At 51.3% G+C, this 15,618-nt stretch overlaps 6 protein-coding genes across 6 annotated transcripts; 2 read left to right on the forward strand and 4 right to left on the reverse strand.

Annotated features, from left to right (window-relative positions):
* On the reverse strand, positions 1–560 carry STEHIDRAFT_123688 (uncharacterized protein; the record flags this gene model as incomplete). The annotated part of the gene is made up of 2 exons (XM_007307330.1): positions 287–560; positions 1–186 (listed from the first exon to the last, which is right to left on the reverse strand). Coding segments are annotated over exons 1-2 (367 nt in total), but the record flags the coding sequence as incomplete, so codon positions are not given.
* Positions 561–985: 425 nt separating this feature from the next.
* On the reverse strand, positions 986–2,320 carry STEHIDRAFT_83223 (uncharacterized protein). Its single transcript, XM_007307313.1, has 4 exons — positions 2,268–2,320; positions 1,901–2,194; positions 1,392–1,766; positions 986–1,322 (listed from the first exon to the last, which is right to left on the reverse strand). The coding sequence occupies exons 1-4, from the start codon at positions 2,302–2,304 to the stop codon at positions 1,111–1,113; spliced, it is 918 nt and encodes a 305-aa protein (XP_007307375.1). The 5' UTR covers positions 2,305–2,320; the 3' UTR covers positions 986–1,110.
* Positions 2,321–3,069: 749 nt separating this feature from the next.
* STEHIDRAFT_123692 (uncharacterized protein) lies at positions 3,070–4,667 on the reverse strand. The gene is made up of 5 exons (XM_007307331.1): positions 4,326–4,667; positions 4,187–4,252; positions 4,091–4,117; positions 3,719–3,956; positions 3,070–3,630 (listed from the first exon to the last, which is right to left on the reverse strand). Exons 1-5 carry the CDS (start codon positions 4,435–4,437, stop codon positions 3,525–3,527), a joined length of 549 nt encoding a protein of 182 aa, XP_007307393.1. The 5' UTR covers positions 4,438–4,667; the 3' UTR covers positions 3,070–3,524.
* Positions 4,668–5,336: 669 nt separating this feature from the next.
* On the reverse strand, positions 5,337–6,819 carry STEHIDRAFT_141073 (uncharacterized protein). Its single transcript, XM_007307332.1, has 4 exons — positions 6,416–6,819; positions 6,133–6,328; positions 5,735–6,045; positions 5,337–5,660 (listed from the first exon to the last, which is right to left on the reverse strand). Exons 1-4 carry the CDS (start codon positions 6,536–6,538, stop codon positions 5,442–5,444), a joined length of 849 nt encoding a protein of 282 aa, XP_007307394.1. The 5' UTR covers positions 6,539–6,819; the 3' UTR covers positions 5,337–5,441.
* A 1,681-nt stretch (positions 6,820–8,500) lies between these two features.
* On the forward strand, positions 8,501–10,677 carry STEHIDRAFT_63109 (uncharacterized protein; the record flags this gene model as incomplete). Its single annotated transcript, XM_007307220.1, has 5 exons — positions 8,501–8,896; positions 8,953–9,173; positions 9,246–9,627; positions 9,677–10,277; positions 10,334–10,677. The coding sequence occupies 5 exons, from the start codon at positions 8,501–8,503 to the stop codon at positions 10,675–10,677; spliced, it is 1,944 nt and encodes a 647-aa protein (XP_007307282.1).
* A 346-nt stretch (positions 10,678–11,023) lies between these two features.
* STEHIDRAFT_170569 (uncharacterized protein) lies at positions 11,024–14,679 on the forward strand (the record flags this gene model as incomplete). The annotated part of the gene is made up of 6 exons (XM_007307333.1): positions 11,024–11,295; positions 11,366–12,215; positions 12,298–12,580; positions 13,239–13,338; positions 13,410–14,277; positions 14,347–14,679. The coding sequence occupies 6 exons, from the start codon at positions 11,024–11,026 to the stop codon at positions 14,677–14,679; spliced, it is 2,706 nt and encodes a 901-aa protein (XP_007307395.1).
* Positions 14,680–15,618: the final 939 nt, after the last annotated feature.

Raw genomic sequence — 15,618 nt, forward strand, 5'->3', positions numbered from 1 at the left:
GTCATTTGAGAAACGTCTAGAGTGGTCAGGTCGGAGGCGCAGGAGAGAATGCGCTGCAGAATCGTGAATAGAGGCGCCTTTTTCCGCGTAGATATCTTCGCCGTCGGTGAGTCTAGGTGGAGACTGGTGTCTATCCCTTGCCCGGTGAGTGTCATGTCCTTATATACATCGTTGATTTGGACCGTTCTAAAACAATGGATCAAAAAAACCAGACCCCAGTTAGCATTCGACCTCCATGCAGACGTTGTACATACGTGTACACAGAAGGTGTTAGCATGCAACGCACCTAATGAACCGTGAGATACCAAAGGTCTCCACATCCTGCAAGAACTGGAACACACCAGCGGATTGCGCTTGAAGTTTATTGCGCTTCAAATTGAATGTGACCTTCTTGTATAGGTCGTGGACGAAGACTGTTCTAAGGCGCCTATTTATCGAACACAGCGTCTGCAGTGAACGATCTAGCTTCACCAGAGGTTTCGCCACGGTCATGTTGGCCGTGTATGGATCGGGAGCAGAACTCTCTACAAGAGAAATTAACTGCTTGGATATGTCGACAAGGAGCTCATTTGGTAGCGTCAACAGAGGCATATCCTGCGTGGTGGGTGCGAATCTGCGGTAACTTTACGTCGATAATCAAGTCCGAGTTGTCTAGCAGCGTAGGAGCCTTGAAATTCGAAAAGTGGCGATAAGTAAGCTTTCACCGACCACAGCATATCGAACAAGGCTCACCAAATTAAAAGGCTGAGCTCTCCGGGCCTTGCACTGGCAATGAAAGATGATGGTGCTTCTTCAAATCTCACCGTACAGCGTCCCCAAAGGTTCCGCACCGCCACAAGAACTCAAACTTAGTCGGAATCTGCCGGGTGGCGATATAGTCTGTGGCAAACATTTTGTTTCTTGCAGCGGGTAGACCGTTGCAGAGCAGTTCAACAATCATTTGCTATCCAGTATTGAACCTCAGAACACATGCAGGCTGTCTCTTGCGTTAGTCAAGTCCAGGGACGTTAGCATCAGAGGGGAGACGATATTATTGGAAAAAATAAGCAATATTGTCCCGAAATGAGCCCCAACACACGATATTTGCAGGACCAAACGCTGTGACGCCACTCAGACGATCAACTCCCCCTCAACCGCCGCCGCCTCAACGCCCACCCTCGCAAGAACGGCATCGTACCGATCCCTGTCCACCTTCTTCAGATAACGCAGGACTTTTGCGCGAGCGTGGACGAGTCGACGAAGGTTCCGGCGATTGTGTATATCTTGTGGGACGCGGGTGAGATGTGTCCACATATTGCGAATTTGAAGGGTCAGCAGCGCCGCTGTTCAACGAACGAAAAATGCGTCAGTGTAATGAAGGAGAACAGAGCACGAAGGATACAAAGTCTCACCCTGAACCTCTGGCCTGCCCGTATCCTCTCTAGTCTCCCCAAACGCCTCCACGATCCGCCTCCTGTTTTCATGCATGACCCCCTTCGCATTCGCGTTCCTCAGATCCACCAACCGCGCAAGCCTGTTCGCCCTCTCCCTCGCAAGCATCAACTCCTCCTCCGAAGTGCGCTGCACGATCTCCCAGTTCGATTTATGGCCTTGCGATTGTCCGAGTGTAGTAGATGCGGCGTTGGAGCCGAGGAGGTCGTCGTTGACGTGGAGGGCTCGCGCATCGGCACAGACGATGGGGAGGTGGCCGAAGAGGAGGTTTTTCTCGGCGGTGCGGAGGCCGTAATTTAGTGAGCGGGGGACCTTGACGCCTGGGGTATTGACATCTACAAGGAGAGACATTATCAGTATATGATATTCTGCCACAGTTGAAGAAGTATCGATGTCGAAGAGGTTCAATGACCATCGAGGGATGTAGACGAGAAACTCGGACATCATTATGAGATGGAAGGTGACGCACCATCGACAAGCTCCCCATCCTTCGGTGGACTCAACTCCTCCTCACTAACCAGTATCTTCTTCAAGTCACATCCCTCCCATTTCGCCTCGTCTCCCGGTTTCGTCCCGAGAACGATATGAGGCTTGTTCGCGACGGCTACGCGATCGAGTTCGACGCGTCGTCGTTCGTTCGTTTTGCGATTACTTCGGTTGCCAGTATTATTTGCGGAAGACCGGGAGCGGGCAAGCAAGGTAGGTGTGGTGTGGAGGGTGCGAGATAAAGTGAAGGTGGAGGATGTGGAAGGGGTGCGAGAGGCTGACGAGGTGCGAGCGAGTAGAATATTATGGGTTTTAGTGCTGAATAAAAGAAGAGTACAAAGAAGGCGTACCTTGCGACAAGCGCGACCTAAGCATGCTCGTGGACATCGTTCACGACGTTCAGCTCAATCGTCGCGCGCAAGACAACCCGCAACGAATTTCGAAAGTCAAATTCCGCCAGCGCTAAGCGCGGCTCCGCGCTTGCCACATCTCTTCCCTCCCACCTGACCGTGAGACTCCTTCCACGTGCCCCTCCCTATATAATGCTCTATTTTCGCGCCTCTGGCTTTTTTCTTTTCATCAAGAGAGCCATGCCACGCTGACCGTCGTCAGTTTTCCTCTACCGTCGTTGTCAGTGCCAGTAGGAAGTCTTCGTACGCGGAGGCCCTCTGTCGCTCTCGAGAGCGATTCCCAGGATAGGAAGTGTCGTTCCGACACCCGTTGCCGCTATGGGACGTGGAGGGAACGGCATGTCGAAAAACCTGGTACATACTTTTTTTTCTTTGTGCGTTTTCGTTTTCTTCCTTTTCGTTTTGCGGGTTTCTGTGGATGTTCGATGCTTGCAATGCGATGTTGGCTGGGTGGAGGGAGGTACATTGGACCATGGTGATCTGTGTGTACTGTATCGTAGAACTTGCTGTAAATCAATCCCTGTTCTACATCTTCCTTGCATGTTTTGCTGCTGCCGTGCTGCTACTACGCTGCCAATTCAGGACTTCTGAGGTGTGTCACCGGGCAAACACCTCCATGATCGTTCGGCGTACAAAATACGGTCCCGAACCTGGCGAAGATCTGACGGCGCAGGACGTGCCAGCAGACATCTTCAAGTTCAACACCTTGTCGATCCCAGCCTTTTCTCCGTGCGTTGCCTTGCTTTCGCTGAATAGAGTTATCAAATAAAACAGAACATCGAAGATACATTGCATTGCATGCGTCCAACTCGACACCGCACCTCAAAAACCAGCAAAACATGCGAAGAAACAACCACGTATCCGGCCAAAAATAAGACAAAAAAAAGTCCACGGATATCGTGTCGCATGATCCAACATCAAACGATCAAACACGGACAAGTACTGTAAGAACCAACACCGGAGAATATAGATGAGCAGGTATTTAAGATATGCCAAGAGCAAAAAACATGAGGTCAAGAATATCGAAGACGAAGTGGTGAAGCATAAAGCGAATGGTGGTCGACCGTCAGACTCGGCCGTGCGATAAATAATGGTGGGTCGCTTATAGGGATTCTTCCATCGATCCCTCCATCTATCCGTTCCGTCTTCGCGTAGGCGGTTGCAGAGGTGGTGGTGGCAGTTCTGTGAGGTATGCGTTTACAGCACGATGGAGGCGCCGAAGAACAGACCAATCGTGACGGCCGCGAGGGAGGTCAAGAGGCCGGCGGACGGGTGGAATGCAACACCTGCAGCGCTCGAGCTCCTATTTATCCAAAATCAAAGCAAAAAAACACCATCAATCAGCATCAAGATCTTCATCTTACAGCCCCAGGGAGGAGTAAAGCACGTACGAGGCCGCAGAAGCACCACTACTCGCAGCACTAGCCACACTGGACGCCCCACTGCTCGCCGCGCTGGCGAGACTCGCAGCTCCGCTCGTAGCGACGGAGAATGCGCTGGCGGCGTCGGAGGTGGCGACGGTGTAGACGGATCCTGCGAAGGAGGTTACGTCGCCTGCGCCGGAGGTTGCGAGGGTGAAGGCGGAACCGCCTGCGGAGGTCACGACGGTGAAGACGGAGCCACCGATGGCTGTAGAATGATGGGAAGGTAACAGGTCAGGGATCCGAATACTAGACGGGTGGGATGATGGATGTAGAGATGGAGATGGAGATGCGAAGGCGGTGGGGAGGCGGGAAAGCCGGCGAATTGTAGAAAATGCGTACAGGTGACATCAGTGAAAATGGATCCAGCTGGGAGAAAGGGAGGAAAGTCAGATCGTGATATACTTTTTTTACTGGGAGTAGAAGAGACAAACATACCACCCGCGGTGATGTCGGTGAGGACAGACCCAGCATCGGACGTCAATGAGTCGATGACACTACCAACTACACAAACCGGTCACAATCAGCCATCCCGTTCTTTCTTCACAGAGCGGCAGAAACGACGATGAATACGTACTTTGTCGCTTCTCCTCAACAGGCGCAGGAGTTGGCATGGGTTCCGGCAGAGCCGAGACGGCGAGCACGGCGAACGCGAGGACGAAGAGCGTAGAGTAGACTTTGGCGAACATTGCAGGTAGCTTTCAGGTCGCTGAACGGTGTAGGGGATGAAGGTCGCAGGAAGAAGAGAAGAAGCGATGAGAGAGTCCGTGAACTTGTCGTGTGCGGGGTTCTTTATACTAATGACTTGCAGCAATGCACGCTAAAACTCAATCGAGGTTCCGGCGGACAGAGTAGCTTTAGCGTGGCGTATCGAGGTGGTCGTCGCGAGGGAGTCGTCAAAGTCGGGGGTAAGAAGTTCAGAGAAGCTTGATGGGCAAACGGACGTGCGGAGCCTGGAGGCTATATAGCCTCTCAAACCCGGGCTCAATTGATGGATCTGCTGGAGCCCAATATTCAAAAGGTCACCTCGTGATTCGGTCTGCGTGCAAGGCGATGACGAGTTCTGTTCCGTCTGCCTGCGCACCGATGGGCACCTCCTGTTGCAGCGGTTTGCAGTGGATTTGTCTGGGAATTCGGCTGAGTGAGATGGCCTGGAGGCGGACTGGAGTACAGCCTCAGGCTACAACCGCCAACACAAGCACTGCCTATGGGCACCTACAGGTGCTTTGAAAACCCGCGGACGGCTTCAGGACGCCGTATCCTTCATCCTGAGCTCTGTTGTGTTCTTATAAATTGGCCATAAGTAGTGTTAGATAGAACATTGTCGACGCTGGAGAACCTAGCAGCCCTCAGCGCGACACGGAAATCAACGAGAAAGAAATTCACTGGAGGAAGACGATCGCTTCAAGTTTCCCCGCGGGCGCCAGCTTCCTGACGTCATCCCGGGAGGCGTCGGCCCCGAAAGGAGCTCCGCCAAGGTGATGTCGGGTCCATCGGAGCCGCGCGGAGAATGAACTGAGAAGTGTGGCGAGCAACTTGATGATTAGATAGGAATGTGGCGCCCAATGCATGACAGCGATTGATCCATAATTCAGACACTGTTATACATCAAGATGGGGAACTTCACAGAAATATCATATAATGCAGTCTACTTCACGACTGTCCTTTACACCTTCTGTGCAGTCTACCTACCTCACTTCGGTCCTCCATATTTCGATCCTCGCTTCCCACCGGTGACTGATGGGCTCCTCCCAGAACCCGCCAACAACGAGACAGATTTGATACCCACAGCAACGGTTGTCGCTCCCGCGATCCATCCAAGCTGAGTCCTCCACTCGCCAGATTGGCCGACATAGAGCGCAATGAGATCATATATGAGCGTGGCGCCGAAGATGGGGTCAGAAGTGAGGCCCTACAAAGAAACAATGCGACGGATTAGTGAAATCAACGAGAGAGAGCGAGGACGTCCGGAAGATATGGACATACGAGAGCAGTAAAACCAACACCCGTCAACGCCCTGACGAGCCCACTCGGGTTCGAGCTCCTCATCCATACGCCACCGTTATCCACGAAATCTAAAACTCCGACTCCCGCGAATGTCTTCGCAACGAAATGCAACAGCCACGATGTGCGGGTCACGTACGACTTGGTGTTGGCGTTGGAGGAAGAGGAAGTGAGCGGAAGGCCGCGGAAGTGAGGGATAGCGTAGATTGCGTAAATTTGGGAGAAGCTGTTGATGGTGACGAGGGCTTGGGAGGCACCAAAAGAGGATTTGAGCCAGAATGCTAGCCATCCCGCTGTAATACACATTTGAATACAAGGGAAGTCAATCACTCAAGCGGACTGGCAGGAATAAATGTGAATAGGGACAGAGTTCAACGTACCGATGCAAAGGTTCCCGAGCGCAAAAATGGGCGAGTACGCAAGTGACGCTTCCCTAACCTCTGCTAACTCTGCATCCTCGTCTACGGTCGGAGGAGGCATTTTCCATAGATCTCTCAACCATAAGGCTTGCCCCAATGACTGAAGTGAAAAGACGCCGGCTATGAAATAGGGGTTAGGCGAAAAGGCGAAGTGATTCTAAGCAGTCGTTCGCAGGCATCAGCGATCATGAGCTATAACATCATAAAAGGAGAAATAGTCATGGTGGAGCGGAAGAAAACGTACAGCATCAGCGACCTGCTTCATGTCCGGCTCAGTGACCATCCCATACACCTGCGTCGCAAAGTTGACGGCGAACGACGCGGTGTTTATCGCACGAGCCTGACCAAGAGAGAGATTATTTCCCATGTTGACTTCACGATTGGGGATTATATGTTATGATTGACTCGACAAAGTGACCGAACGATGGGGGAATCGTTTGCGATTGAAAGACCCAGTCCGAGTCGAGGAAAAGTTTATATAGCAGAGCGGCTTGAAGTTGATGACATCGTCAGTGACACCATTGACGCGTCGACGCGACGAGCGATCCACGGAATCAAGATGTGTCCGTGTCAGAAGAGGAGGATCGGGCTAGGATCGCGCACGGAGGTCCCATTCTGGAAGTAGCATTGACTCAAAGGGTCATCCTACTAGCGGCATCAAGATTCAAACCAGTATTTGACAGAGTTGTTGTAAACACGTGGTCAGTTATAATAAGTCAGAAGCAACTCGTCCGTTGCAGTACATACGTTGCAGTTGCGTTGCAGTGGACGACTTCCCGTAGCAAAATGATATGTTTATTCGACACGGTCACTGCTCGGCAAAGCTCACAAATGATGATCGCAGCTCAATGGTTGGCTGCCATCTTCGTTCCAGAGCGTTCCCGAGCACCAATTCCGGTGAATCAATGCCTGATAAACATATATATTTCCTACGGGAAGTCAGACAGTTATGGTTCCTAGTGTCAATAGGTGTCAAGGTCGTGCCTGGTCGACATGGCCGGAGAGGGCCGGAGGTGTTCGGACATGCCGACACCACATTTAACGCCACACAAACAGATACAAACATAACTTAACTGAGGTCTTCTTTCAACAATCGGAGATAACATATTGATGGCAGGTTTGTGAGACTCGTCTATGGTGGCGGACATGACTTCACGACAACTTTTGACACGTCTCGCGCATCCGCTACTAGGTGCTCATTTTAGCTCGGGCACTTCTCAAACTTCGCGAATGTACTCTACCTGATGTGTTGTATCGATTCTCTGGCTCAGTTTTTTCTCAATGTGTATATCGGTTTTTGCCAGACCAATTTGGCGCTTTTAATTACATAATACATCATAAATAATAGATGTGGCGCTCCCTTGCAACCGTTCTCCGTCGCAGTCTCCGTCGCAGTCTCCGTCACATCGTCCTGCACACAATGCCCCGTCCGAGAGCTTCGTCTAAACATTCTAAAAGTGATGTGAATGGAAAATTCTTATCCTCAGTCCTGACCTTGACAGAAAACTTGGACAACTCACTTGAATCAATAGACATCGAGGATAATCCAGTCTCCTCTGACGACAGCTCGGACAACACTGAGAGCGAGTGCGACTCTGATTCTGACTGGCCTGGCTCGGAGTCGGAGTGGGGAGCTATCCCTCCGCCCATCACATATATCGAGCGTGCTGAACGACGTCGCTCTGAACGCGCATCGGAGGCATTGCGCATTGCATCAATAAAGAGCGAGGAGAAGCGATTGGATGGGTGTATTGATAGGAAGGGTGGAGCAAAGGATAAAACGGGCAGGAAGCGAGGTCATTACACTGGAAACTCAGTGAGGTCAGTGCAGAGAAAGAGGGCAAAGATCATGGTCGAGGCAATGGTGCTTGGGAAGGACGAGACGGACCCTGTCATCGCTCGCCGGCTTGCAGCCATCGCTCTACCCAAGGATAACACTGAGCAATCCACACTCAGCTGTTTTTTCACCAAAGCCCCGACGCTCGCATCCACTCCCTTCACTAGCACCCTCAGCACACCTAATTTGGATGACAGAACGGCCCACGACATCGCTATTAGAAGCTCACCAGGTCGAGTCGAGTCAGGTTCGGCTGGTCCATGTCAAACACGGTTCGAGGAGGAGGAGGAAAGCGAAGATGATGAGGCGGTGATCATTGAAGGAAGGAGGAGTGCTCAAGAAGATCGAGGCACTCATCAAAGTGAGGAAGCGGGCTTATTGGGCAGGAGGGATGGGCAAGAACTTGGAGAAGCTGCCGGTGTCGGTGATGGGGATGATGACTGGAGTGATGAGGAGCCAGGAGAAGGCGATGCTGAGGTCGAGAGGGAAGCGATGTTGGCCGATGATGCTGCAGGGTGGGTGAACGATGTGCTCGACAATGTGGCACCGAAGGCGTGGTCGGAGTTGAGAGCATTGGCAGAGGAAAGCCTGAAAAAAGCACGGAAGGCGCACCTTTATCAGGATGAGGTCCTTTATGCGTCTCTTGTCGACTTCTATCGATGGGTCGAGCGGCAGGGGCGAATGAAGGCGGCCGATAGGGTGACGACGAAGATAGGGAGGGGACCAGCCTTTGCAAGAGTGCTCTGTGCGCAAGCTAAGTTCTTCGAGGTAAATGGTGCAGTAAGACCTAGTCAGCAGGGGAAGCGCAAGAAGATACCATCGCTCTTCAGTGACGAGGCCTTCCAGATGGGTATTCAGGTCTACCTTCGCACTCTCGAACCCGGGAAGGTGAGCTCATCAGCTCCATGTTCAACTGTTGTGTGTGCTCACCAATGAATATGAAGATAACACCCAAACTACTTCAGCAGCATATCACCGACCATATCCTTCCTACTCTCAACACAAAGAAGACCCGAATCAGCACAAAAACCGCTAAACGAATGCTTGTCAAGCTCGGTTATCGACGGAAGAGGCATTCAAAGGGTGTCTATTGGGATGGACATGAGAGGAAGGATGTTCGGAGGCGACGTGCGGAGTATCTTCAGGAGATGGCGGCGATCACAAGGTAAGCTGCGAATACATCGAGTGTCGGTTGGCACTGGCCCAGTGGATAGGTCACTGAGTGCTCTTTTTGCAGTCTTGTAGCCCGGTATGAAGGGGATGCGATGGAGGAGGTGCCCCCGACACTGGCAGAGGGAGAGAAAGAGCACGTTGTTGTTGTGCAAGATGAATCCAGTCTCGGCACAAACGATTACAAGAACGTTAGCTATTGGCTGAAGCCAGGCGAGCAGGTCTTGAAGAAGAAGGATCGCGGACGCACAATGATGGTGTCCGGGTTTCTCTGCGAGCGTTATGGCAACTTGGCGTTGACAGACGAGATGATCGAGTTGAATGCGAAGCTGGCGCCGGACGTCCGCATTGCTGTCACTGATTCTCGTGTGACGATCTGTCCGACATCGAAAGCTGGTGGTGACGACTATTGGAATCTAAAACAGATGACTTCTCAGGCATGTTCTTTCGTTCACAACTTTCCCTTTACAGCCTGACCTCATCACACGATATGTTCAGTTGCGGAATGCAATATTGATTGCGCACAGATTATTCCCGGGAGCGATCGTTCATTGGGTTTTCGACAACTCATCGTGTCATGACAGCATGGATGAAGATGCACTCAATGTCTCGAAGATGAACGTGAACCCGGGTGGCACCAACATTCCGAAGATGCACGCCACCACCATTCCACACGACAACCCATTTGGGCACGGCGGCAAAACACAGTTCATGGAATTTGAAGCCAACTTGCCGGACGATCATGAACACAAGTCGCACGAGGGCAAGCCAAAAGGCATGCGGGTTATCCTTCAAGAGCGAGGCTATATTCGCCAGGATGGGAAGTTCTGGGACGGAAGTCGTAAAGTCATCGGCAAGTGTGCAGCGTGCAAGGATCGGGTTTCTCGCAAGCCCAAGTTCACGCTTGCAAATGAGGGGAAGAGGAATGCCAACGTGGAGAGTGGTGGTGAAGATGACGATGACGAAGGATATGAGACGGAAGATGACAACGGAGATGGGTATCCCACTGACTGCTGCATGCAGCGTATTCTTTCGTTGCAGTCTGATTTCAAGAGCGAGAAGTGTTTGATTGAACAGGCAAGTCTCGGCCTTTCTTATGGTGCTTTAATTTGACTCACACTTCCTTTTCCCGACAGATCATCATCGCTGCTGGAGATGTCTGCCATTTCCTCCCAAAGTTTCATCCAGAGATGAACCCGATTGAGTACTTCTGGGGCTGGATGAAGCGGTATTTCCGAGAACGGTCTAACGGCAACTTTGCGCATGGTCGGAAGCTTCTCGACGAGTCCATGGAGGCTTGTCCTCTGGTGACAATTCGTCGATTCTTTCGTCGAGCTCAGCGATATATGAGCGTCTACACACTTGGCGCCACAGGAATTGCCGCTGAGCACGCAGTCAAAAAGTACAAATCTCACCGTGGAGTCTCGCAGAAGGATTTGGACGCCTCCGAGGAGGAGCGTAAGCGCAAGGATGCGAAAATATTTTCTGGGCGCACTTAGAGGGTGTCTGAAGTTCAGGATCTCAGTCGATTTGGCGGTTTTTATTAGGGTTAGGGTTAGAATTTTCTTCTCGTCCGAAATGGCAGATCTACTCTAAAGTAGGGTACAGTTTCTTAGTAGAATTTTAATCGCAAGCCTCAAAAAAAATATTTACGACTTGACATGAAGTCGTGTCCACCACCATACAGGTCAGTAATCCAGCCTTGATTGACCGTATTAAGTACTCAAAGGCTGATGAGATTGCAAGGTTTGACGTCGGGACTGGGCACCCGGCCTTCGCTGGACCAATCGACGTGACTGGGTAATAGATTCGCGGCTGGCGCCCTTTCCAGCCCGAGTCGTCGACATGTCTCTGTTATCGCTCCCGGATGAGCTTCTTGTTGAGATTTCCAAGGGACTTTCTGCCTTTCCTTTCCCCTTAGGACGGCCCATGGTGGAGCTGCATCCTACCCTGCGAGCTCTGTGCGCAACCAATCAGCGTCTACGTGCACTTTTCATGCATGAGTTTTACGCGACGGTCGTGTTCAATTTGGAACGAAAGGCTCTCCGAACGAATTTGCAGCGGGTGGACGGTTTCCTGCGAGTTATGAAGACCAGAGGAGCTTCACAGTCTATCAGGTATGTGGCTCCCAAGGATATTCGTGTGCAAGTCGGTGAGGTGAATCGCGTTTCGTTATCGATTTTTTAGAACCATCCGCCTCAGAGATTCTGAGGCGCTACCCATACGATGGCCGCAACGTCTTCCCTTTGGTACATCCATGATGATGGATATGTCTGACGAAGAGAATGCGCTGCTGCACCGAATTCTACAGGTTATCCTCTCCTCAGCCACCAACTTGATCACCCTAGATATGCCTCAGATCGACGCTCCTCTCACACGCGCAGTCATCAAAGCGATCAACTCCCACACTTACCTTCGAGAAATCATCTTTGATGACGTACAACAATTATTCTCGCTCCCCCTTACCTTCTTATCCTCGGCATCTCTTTCTCGCCTTCATTTTCGCAAGGGAAATCTCACGGACGAACTGGACACGCCGCACACACTCCCCGCACTCCAAGTGGTTCTTGCTCGCGACTCTGAGGGACCCCACATTTACAATCTCTACATTGAAGAGCTGTGCTCTTCGGCCTGGACGAGTCTCACAATCAAGGACTTGCGTACGTTACGCGTAGAGTGGTCGAACAGCGATCTCTCACCATCGTGCGGCGCGTTCTTTGATCGCCACACTCAGCTCAACGACATCCACCTCAGTGGCACTGGATTGCGCGACATTCGCGCGATCGAGAGAGCTCCTCTTTTATCCTCGCTCTACGAAGCGGGGGCTAGGCAGGGTTTATTGGATTCGTTCCGGGTAGACAGCGTGCATGTCGGCAACCGCGATGATGGCCTTTTGGAGCCACAGCTTTGTGTACGCGAAGCAAAGATACGAATAATGAAGGGGCGTGCAGATGTTGTGGCTTTCTTGTTGGAGAATCTGCCTTTCTCCAAAAACCTGCACCTCGTATGCGACAGGGATGCGAATTTTGTACCCATGGTACGTCAGCCTCGGAAATGATGCTTTCCGCTCCTTCACTTTCCTCTAACATTCGATTCACTCAAACTCCGATACATCACAGTCCGTTCTATGGGAGGCGTTTCTCTCTTCCTCTTCTAAACTCCAATACCTCCGCGATCTCTCGATCACGAAGTTCCCTCTCTGGGACGACCCGAATCAGGTCCCTCGACTCCACCTTCCCCCCGTCTCACCAAGATCAGGAAGGTCCTCCGACCAGGACGATTACAAGCACGCGCCGGAGCTCGATGAGCTTGGCAAAACCATTCAGGGTGAATATATCGAGGCGTTGGCGGATCGATGCCCGTCTTTGTCGATGGTATGCATCAGGGGTCCAGAGATGGAGGGTGTGCGTCAGGGGGTGGGATTTGAGTTTAGGGTCAATAGAGAGATAGTGAGCAGACGGATTGAAACGATTGGCATGACGGTCTATCCCATTGTATTCCTCCGTTAATGAAAGAAGGTGGTGGAGGGCTAAGGGATTTAATGGGAACCATCCAGTCATCGTGGATAACCGATGGACGGCTGACAATAGCCTTAATTGTAAATGGGTCTATCAGAATACTAATTCTGATTCTTGACACACTGTCTGATTTCTGAGTATGCATGGTCTACGATTAACATCGAGGATAACAATGCTCGCCAGACTCCAGAGATGTGTGTTCAAACTCCGACGTGACGCGCGGCGCGCGTCAGGAGGTCACCGGTCAGGCCTCAGGTCCGGAACTGATACGGGTGCGTCTGCAAGGTTGCTGCAAAGCCAACGACCACCTCTTCCTTCCCGGGCCCCCCTTCCTTCCCCATCATCTACAGTAGTCAACATGTCTTTGCTATCGTTACCAGATGAACTTCTTCTCGCAATCTCTAAGGAATTTGAGTTCTTTCCTCAACCCTTTGATCGTTTCAGTGAACATTGCGTAGTCGAACTAAATCTTACCCTGCGAGCTTTGTGCGCAACTAATACGCGTCTACGTTCAACTTTTATACATGAGCTTTACGCGACAGTCGTATTCAACCTGAAGCGCAAAGATATTCGAACGGATTTGGAGTGCGTACGGTCGTCTCTGCGAATCATGACTGCTCGAGGCACTTCAGGGTTTATTAGGTGAGTGACTTCTGGCGATATCCGTGTACAAGTCAGTAATGTGAATTGCTTTTCCGCTATCGTTTTTTTAGGACGATCCACCTCAATGACGCTGAGGCACTTCCTATACGGGTCCCAAGATACCTTGATTTCAGAGGCAGACCCGCCGTAGGGAAAGGGATGTCTGCGGAGGAGATTGCGCTGCTGTACCAGATCTTACAGCTTATCCTTTCTTCGGCCTCCGACTTGGTCACTCTGGACATGTCTGAAACAGGTGCTGCTCTCACACTCGAGATCGTCAGTGCGATCAACTCTCACAGTCACCTCCGAAAGGTCATCCTTGAGGACTTGCAGCAATTATACTCGCCTCCTCTTGCCTTCTTATACTCGACGTCTCTCTCTCGCTTTCATTTTCGCACAGGGGATCTCACAGATGAGCCGTACACGCCACACACCCACACTACCCTCCAAAATATTCTCAGCCGTGAATCCGATGGCCCTCATATCTACGAGCTCACCCTTTGGGAATCGTATTCTCCTGCTTGGACAAGCTTTACGATCAAGGGCTTGCGTACGCTACACGTTATATGGTCAGACAGCGACCTCGCCCCGTCATGCGGCGCTTTCTTTGATCGCCACCCTCTGCTGAGCGACATCCACCTCAGTGGTACTGGATTGCGCGACATCCACGCAATTGAGAGAGTTCCTCTCTTATCCTCGCTCTACGAAGCGGCACGCAGGCAGGGTTTGTTGGACACGTTCTGGATGAACCGAGTACATGTGCTCAACGGATATCTCGACCAATCGGAGCCAGAGCCCCATCTACGCAAAGTCAGTATACGGATATCAAAGAGACTTGCGGAGGTTGTGGGTTTCTTGCTGGAGACTCTGCCTGTCTTCGAAGAACTACACCTCGCATGCGATGCGGATATTCGGGAGCAGAGAAACTTTGTATCCGTGGTGCGTCAGCCACGTCCTTCACTTCACAATACTCTTCGACTGATTCACACTGTTTTCCTTTGATCACAGTCCGACCTGTTCGAGATGATCCTGCCCATCTCATCTAACCTTCGACACCTCCGTCGCTTGTCACTGAACAAGTTCCCCCTCCTGGACGACCCATTGAATCGAGCTGAGCGCTCGTCGGAGCTCCTTGAGCTTGGAGAATTTATTAAAAACAAGTATGTCGAGGTGTTGGCGGATCAGTGTCCGTCATTATCGAGGGTATGCGTGAAGCCACTGGAGATGGAGGGTGGTAGCATGGTATTTGACTTTGTGGTCAAGAGGGACATGATGGGCAGTCGTGTTGAGAAGGTTTATATGAGGATCCGTGGGATGCCGTTTTTCGGTGAACGAGGATAGTTGAGGGATAAGGGAACACAAAGGGGGCAATCCAGTCAGCGTTGGCATCCGACGAAGAACAGTGTAGTACCATAAATGCTTGTATCAAAATCATGTCTCTGGTGGCGAACGCACTTGCCATGGCGATTATTTCTGTCCTTTTCTGTCCGCCAAGATTGGATTTGTCACGTGCGCCGTTGAGCTCGTCGCGACGCGGCGAATTTGGCTTGGTTTGTCCTTGGTTTGTACGTACGGGGAAGGCCCGGCGCTGGCAACGAACATTTTTCAGCGATCTCCGGCGGGTTCATCACCTATAGCTATCACAGCGTTCACCTCCACTCAGCGAGACTGGGCAACTCACTGGTTTCTGTCCTTTTTAGTAGTCGCCATGTCTCTTGAGTCACTACCAGACGAGCTCCTTGTTGCGATCTCCAAAGAGCTCCCATCCTTTCCCGATCCCTCCAATTCTTTCGGCACATTTCCCATAGTCGAGCAGGATCCTGTCCTACGAGCTCTGTGCGCAACCAATAAACGTCTGCGTGCAATTTTTGTCCGTGAGCTTTACACGAACATTGTGTTCAATGTAAACCGTAAAGCTCTTGAAATGCACTTAGAGCGCGTGCGTTGTTTTCTGCAAGATACGGAAACTCAAGGCACCACACTGTTTATCAGGTGTGTAACTCCTAGTGTACAAATAAGTGGTAGAAATTATAATTGCATCACCCGTATCAAATTCTAGAACCATCCACCTCAGAGTTTCTGAGGCGCTGCCTTTACAACTCCCGCAATATCTTCATTTCAGAGGCAATACGAAAGAAATGTCTATGGAGATTGCGCTGATGTACCGAATCGTACAGCTCATCCTCTCTTCAGCCACGAACTTGGTCTCTCTAGACATGACTCGGACCACTACTCCTCTCACAACCGAGGTCCTCGAAGCAATCAACTCCCACAGCCGCC

This window comes from Stereum hirsutum (assembly GCF_000264905.1).
Source record: "Stereum hirsutum FP-91666 SS1 unplaced genomic scaffold STEHIscaffold_13, whole genome shotgun sequence".
NCBI lineage: Eukaryota > Fungi > Basidiomycota > Agaricomycetes > Russulales > Stereaceae > Stereum > Stereum hirsutum.

Excerpts from the sequence above, each read along its gene's own strand:
- STEHIDRAFT_123692 (XM_007307331.1), bottom strand. The coding sequence starts at position 4,437 with ATGTTCGCCAAAGTCTACTCTACGCTCTTCGTCCTCGCGTTCGCCGTG. Across the intron at positions 4,253-4,325 it reads TGTTGAGGAGAAGCGACAAA|TTGGTAGTGTCATCGACTCA; the intron begins GTACGTATTCAT and ends CGGTTTGTGTAG. Across the intron at positions 4,118-4,186 it reads CACCGACATCACCGCGGGTG|CTGGATCCATTTTCACTGAT; the intron begins GTATGTTTGTCT and ends CCTTTCTCCCAG.
- STEHIDRAFT_83223 (XM_007307313.1), bottom strand. The coding sequence starts at position 2,304 with ATGTCCACGAGCATGCTTAGGTCGCGCTTGTCGCAAG. Across the intron at positions 2,195-2,267 it reads TAGGTCGCGCTTGTCGCAAG|CCTCTCGCACCCCTTCCACA; the intron begins GTACGCCTTCTT and ends GCACCTCGTCAG. Across the intron at positions 1,323-1,391 it reads GGGCAGGCCAGAGGTTCAGG|CGGCGCTGCTGACCCTTCAA; the intron begins GTGAGACTTTGT and ends TTCGTTGAACAG.
- STEHIDRAFT_141073 (XM_007307332.1), bottom strand. The coding sequence starts at position 6,538 with ATGGGAAATAATCTCTCTCTTGGTCAGGCTCGTGCGATAAACACCGCG. Across the intron at positions 6,046-6,132 it reads GCTCGGGAACCTTTGCATCG|CGGGATGGCTAGCATTCTGG; the intron begins GTACGTTGAACT and ends TGTGTATTACAG. Across the intron at positions 5,661-5,734 it reads GTGTTGGTTTTACTGCTCTC|GGCCTCACTTCTGACCCCAT; the intron begins GTATGTCCATAT and ends GTTTCTTTGTAG.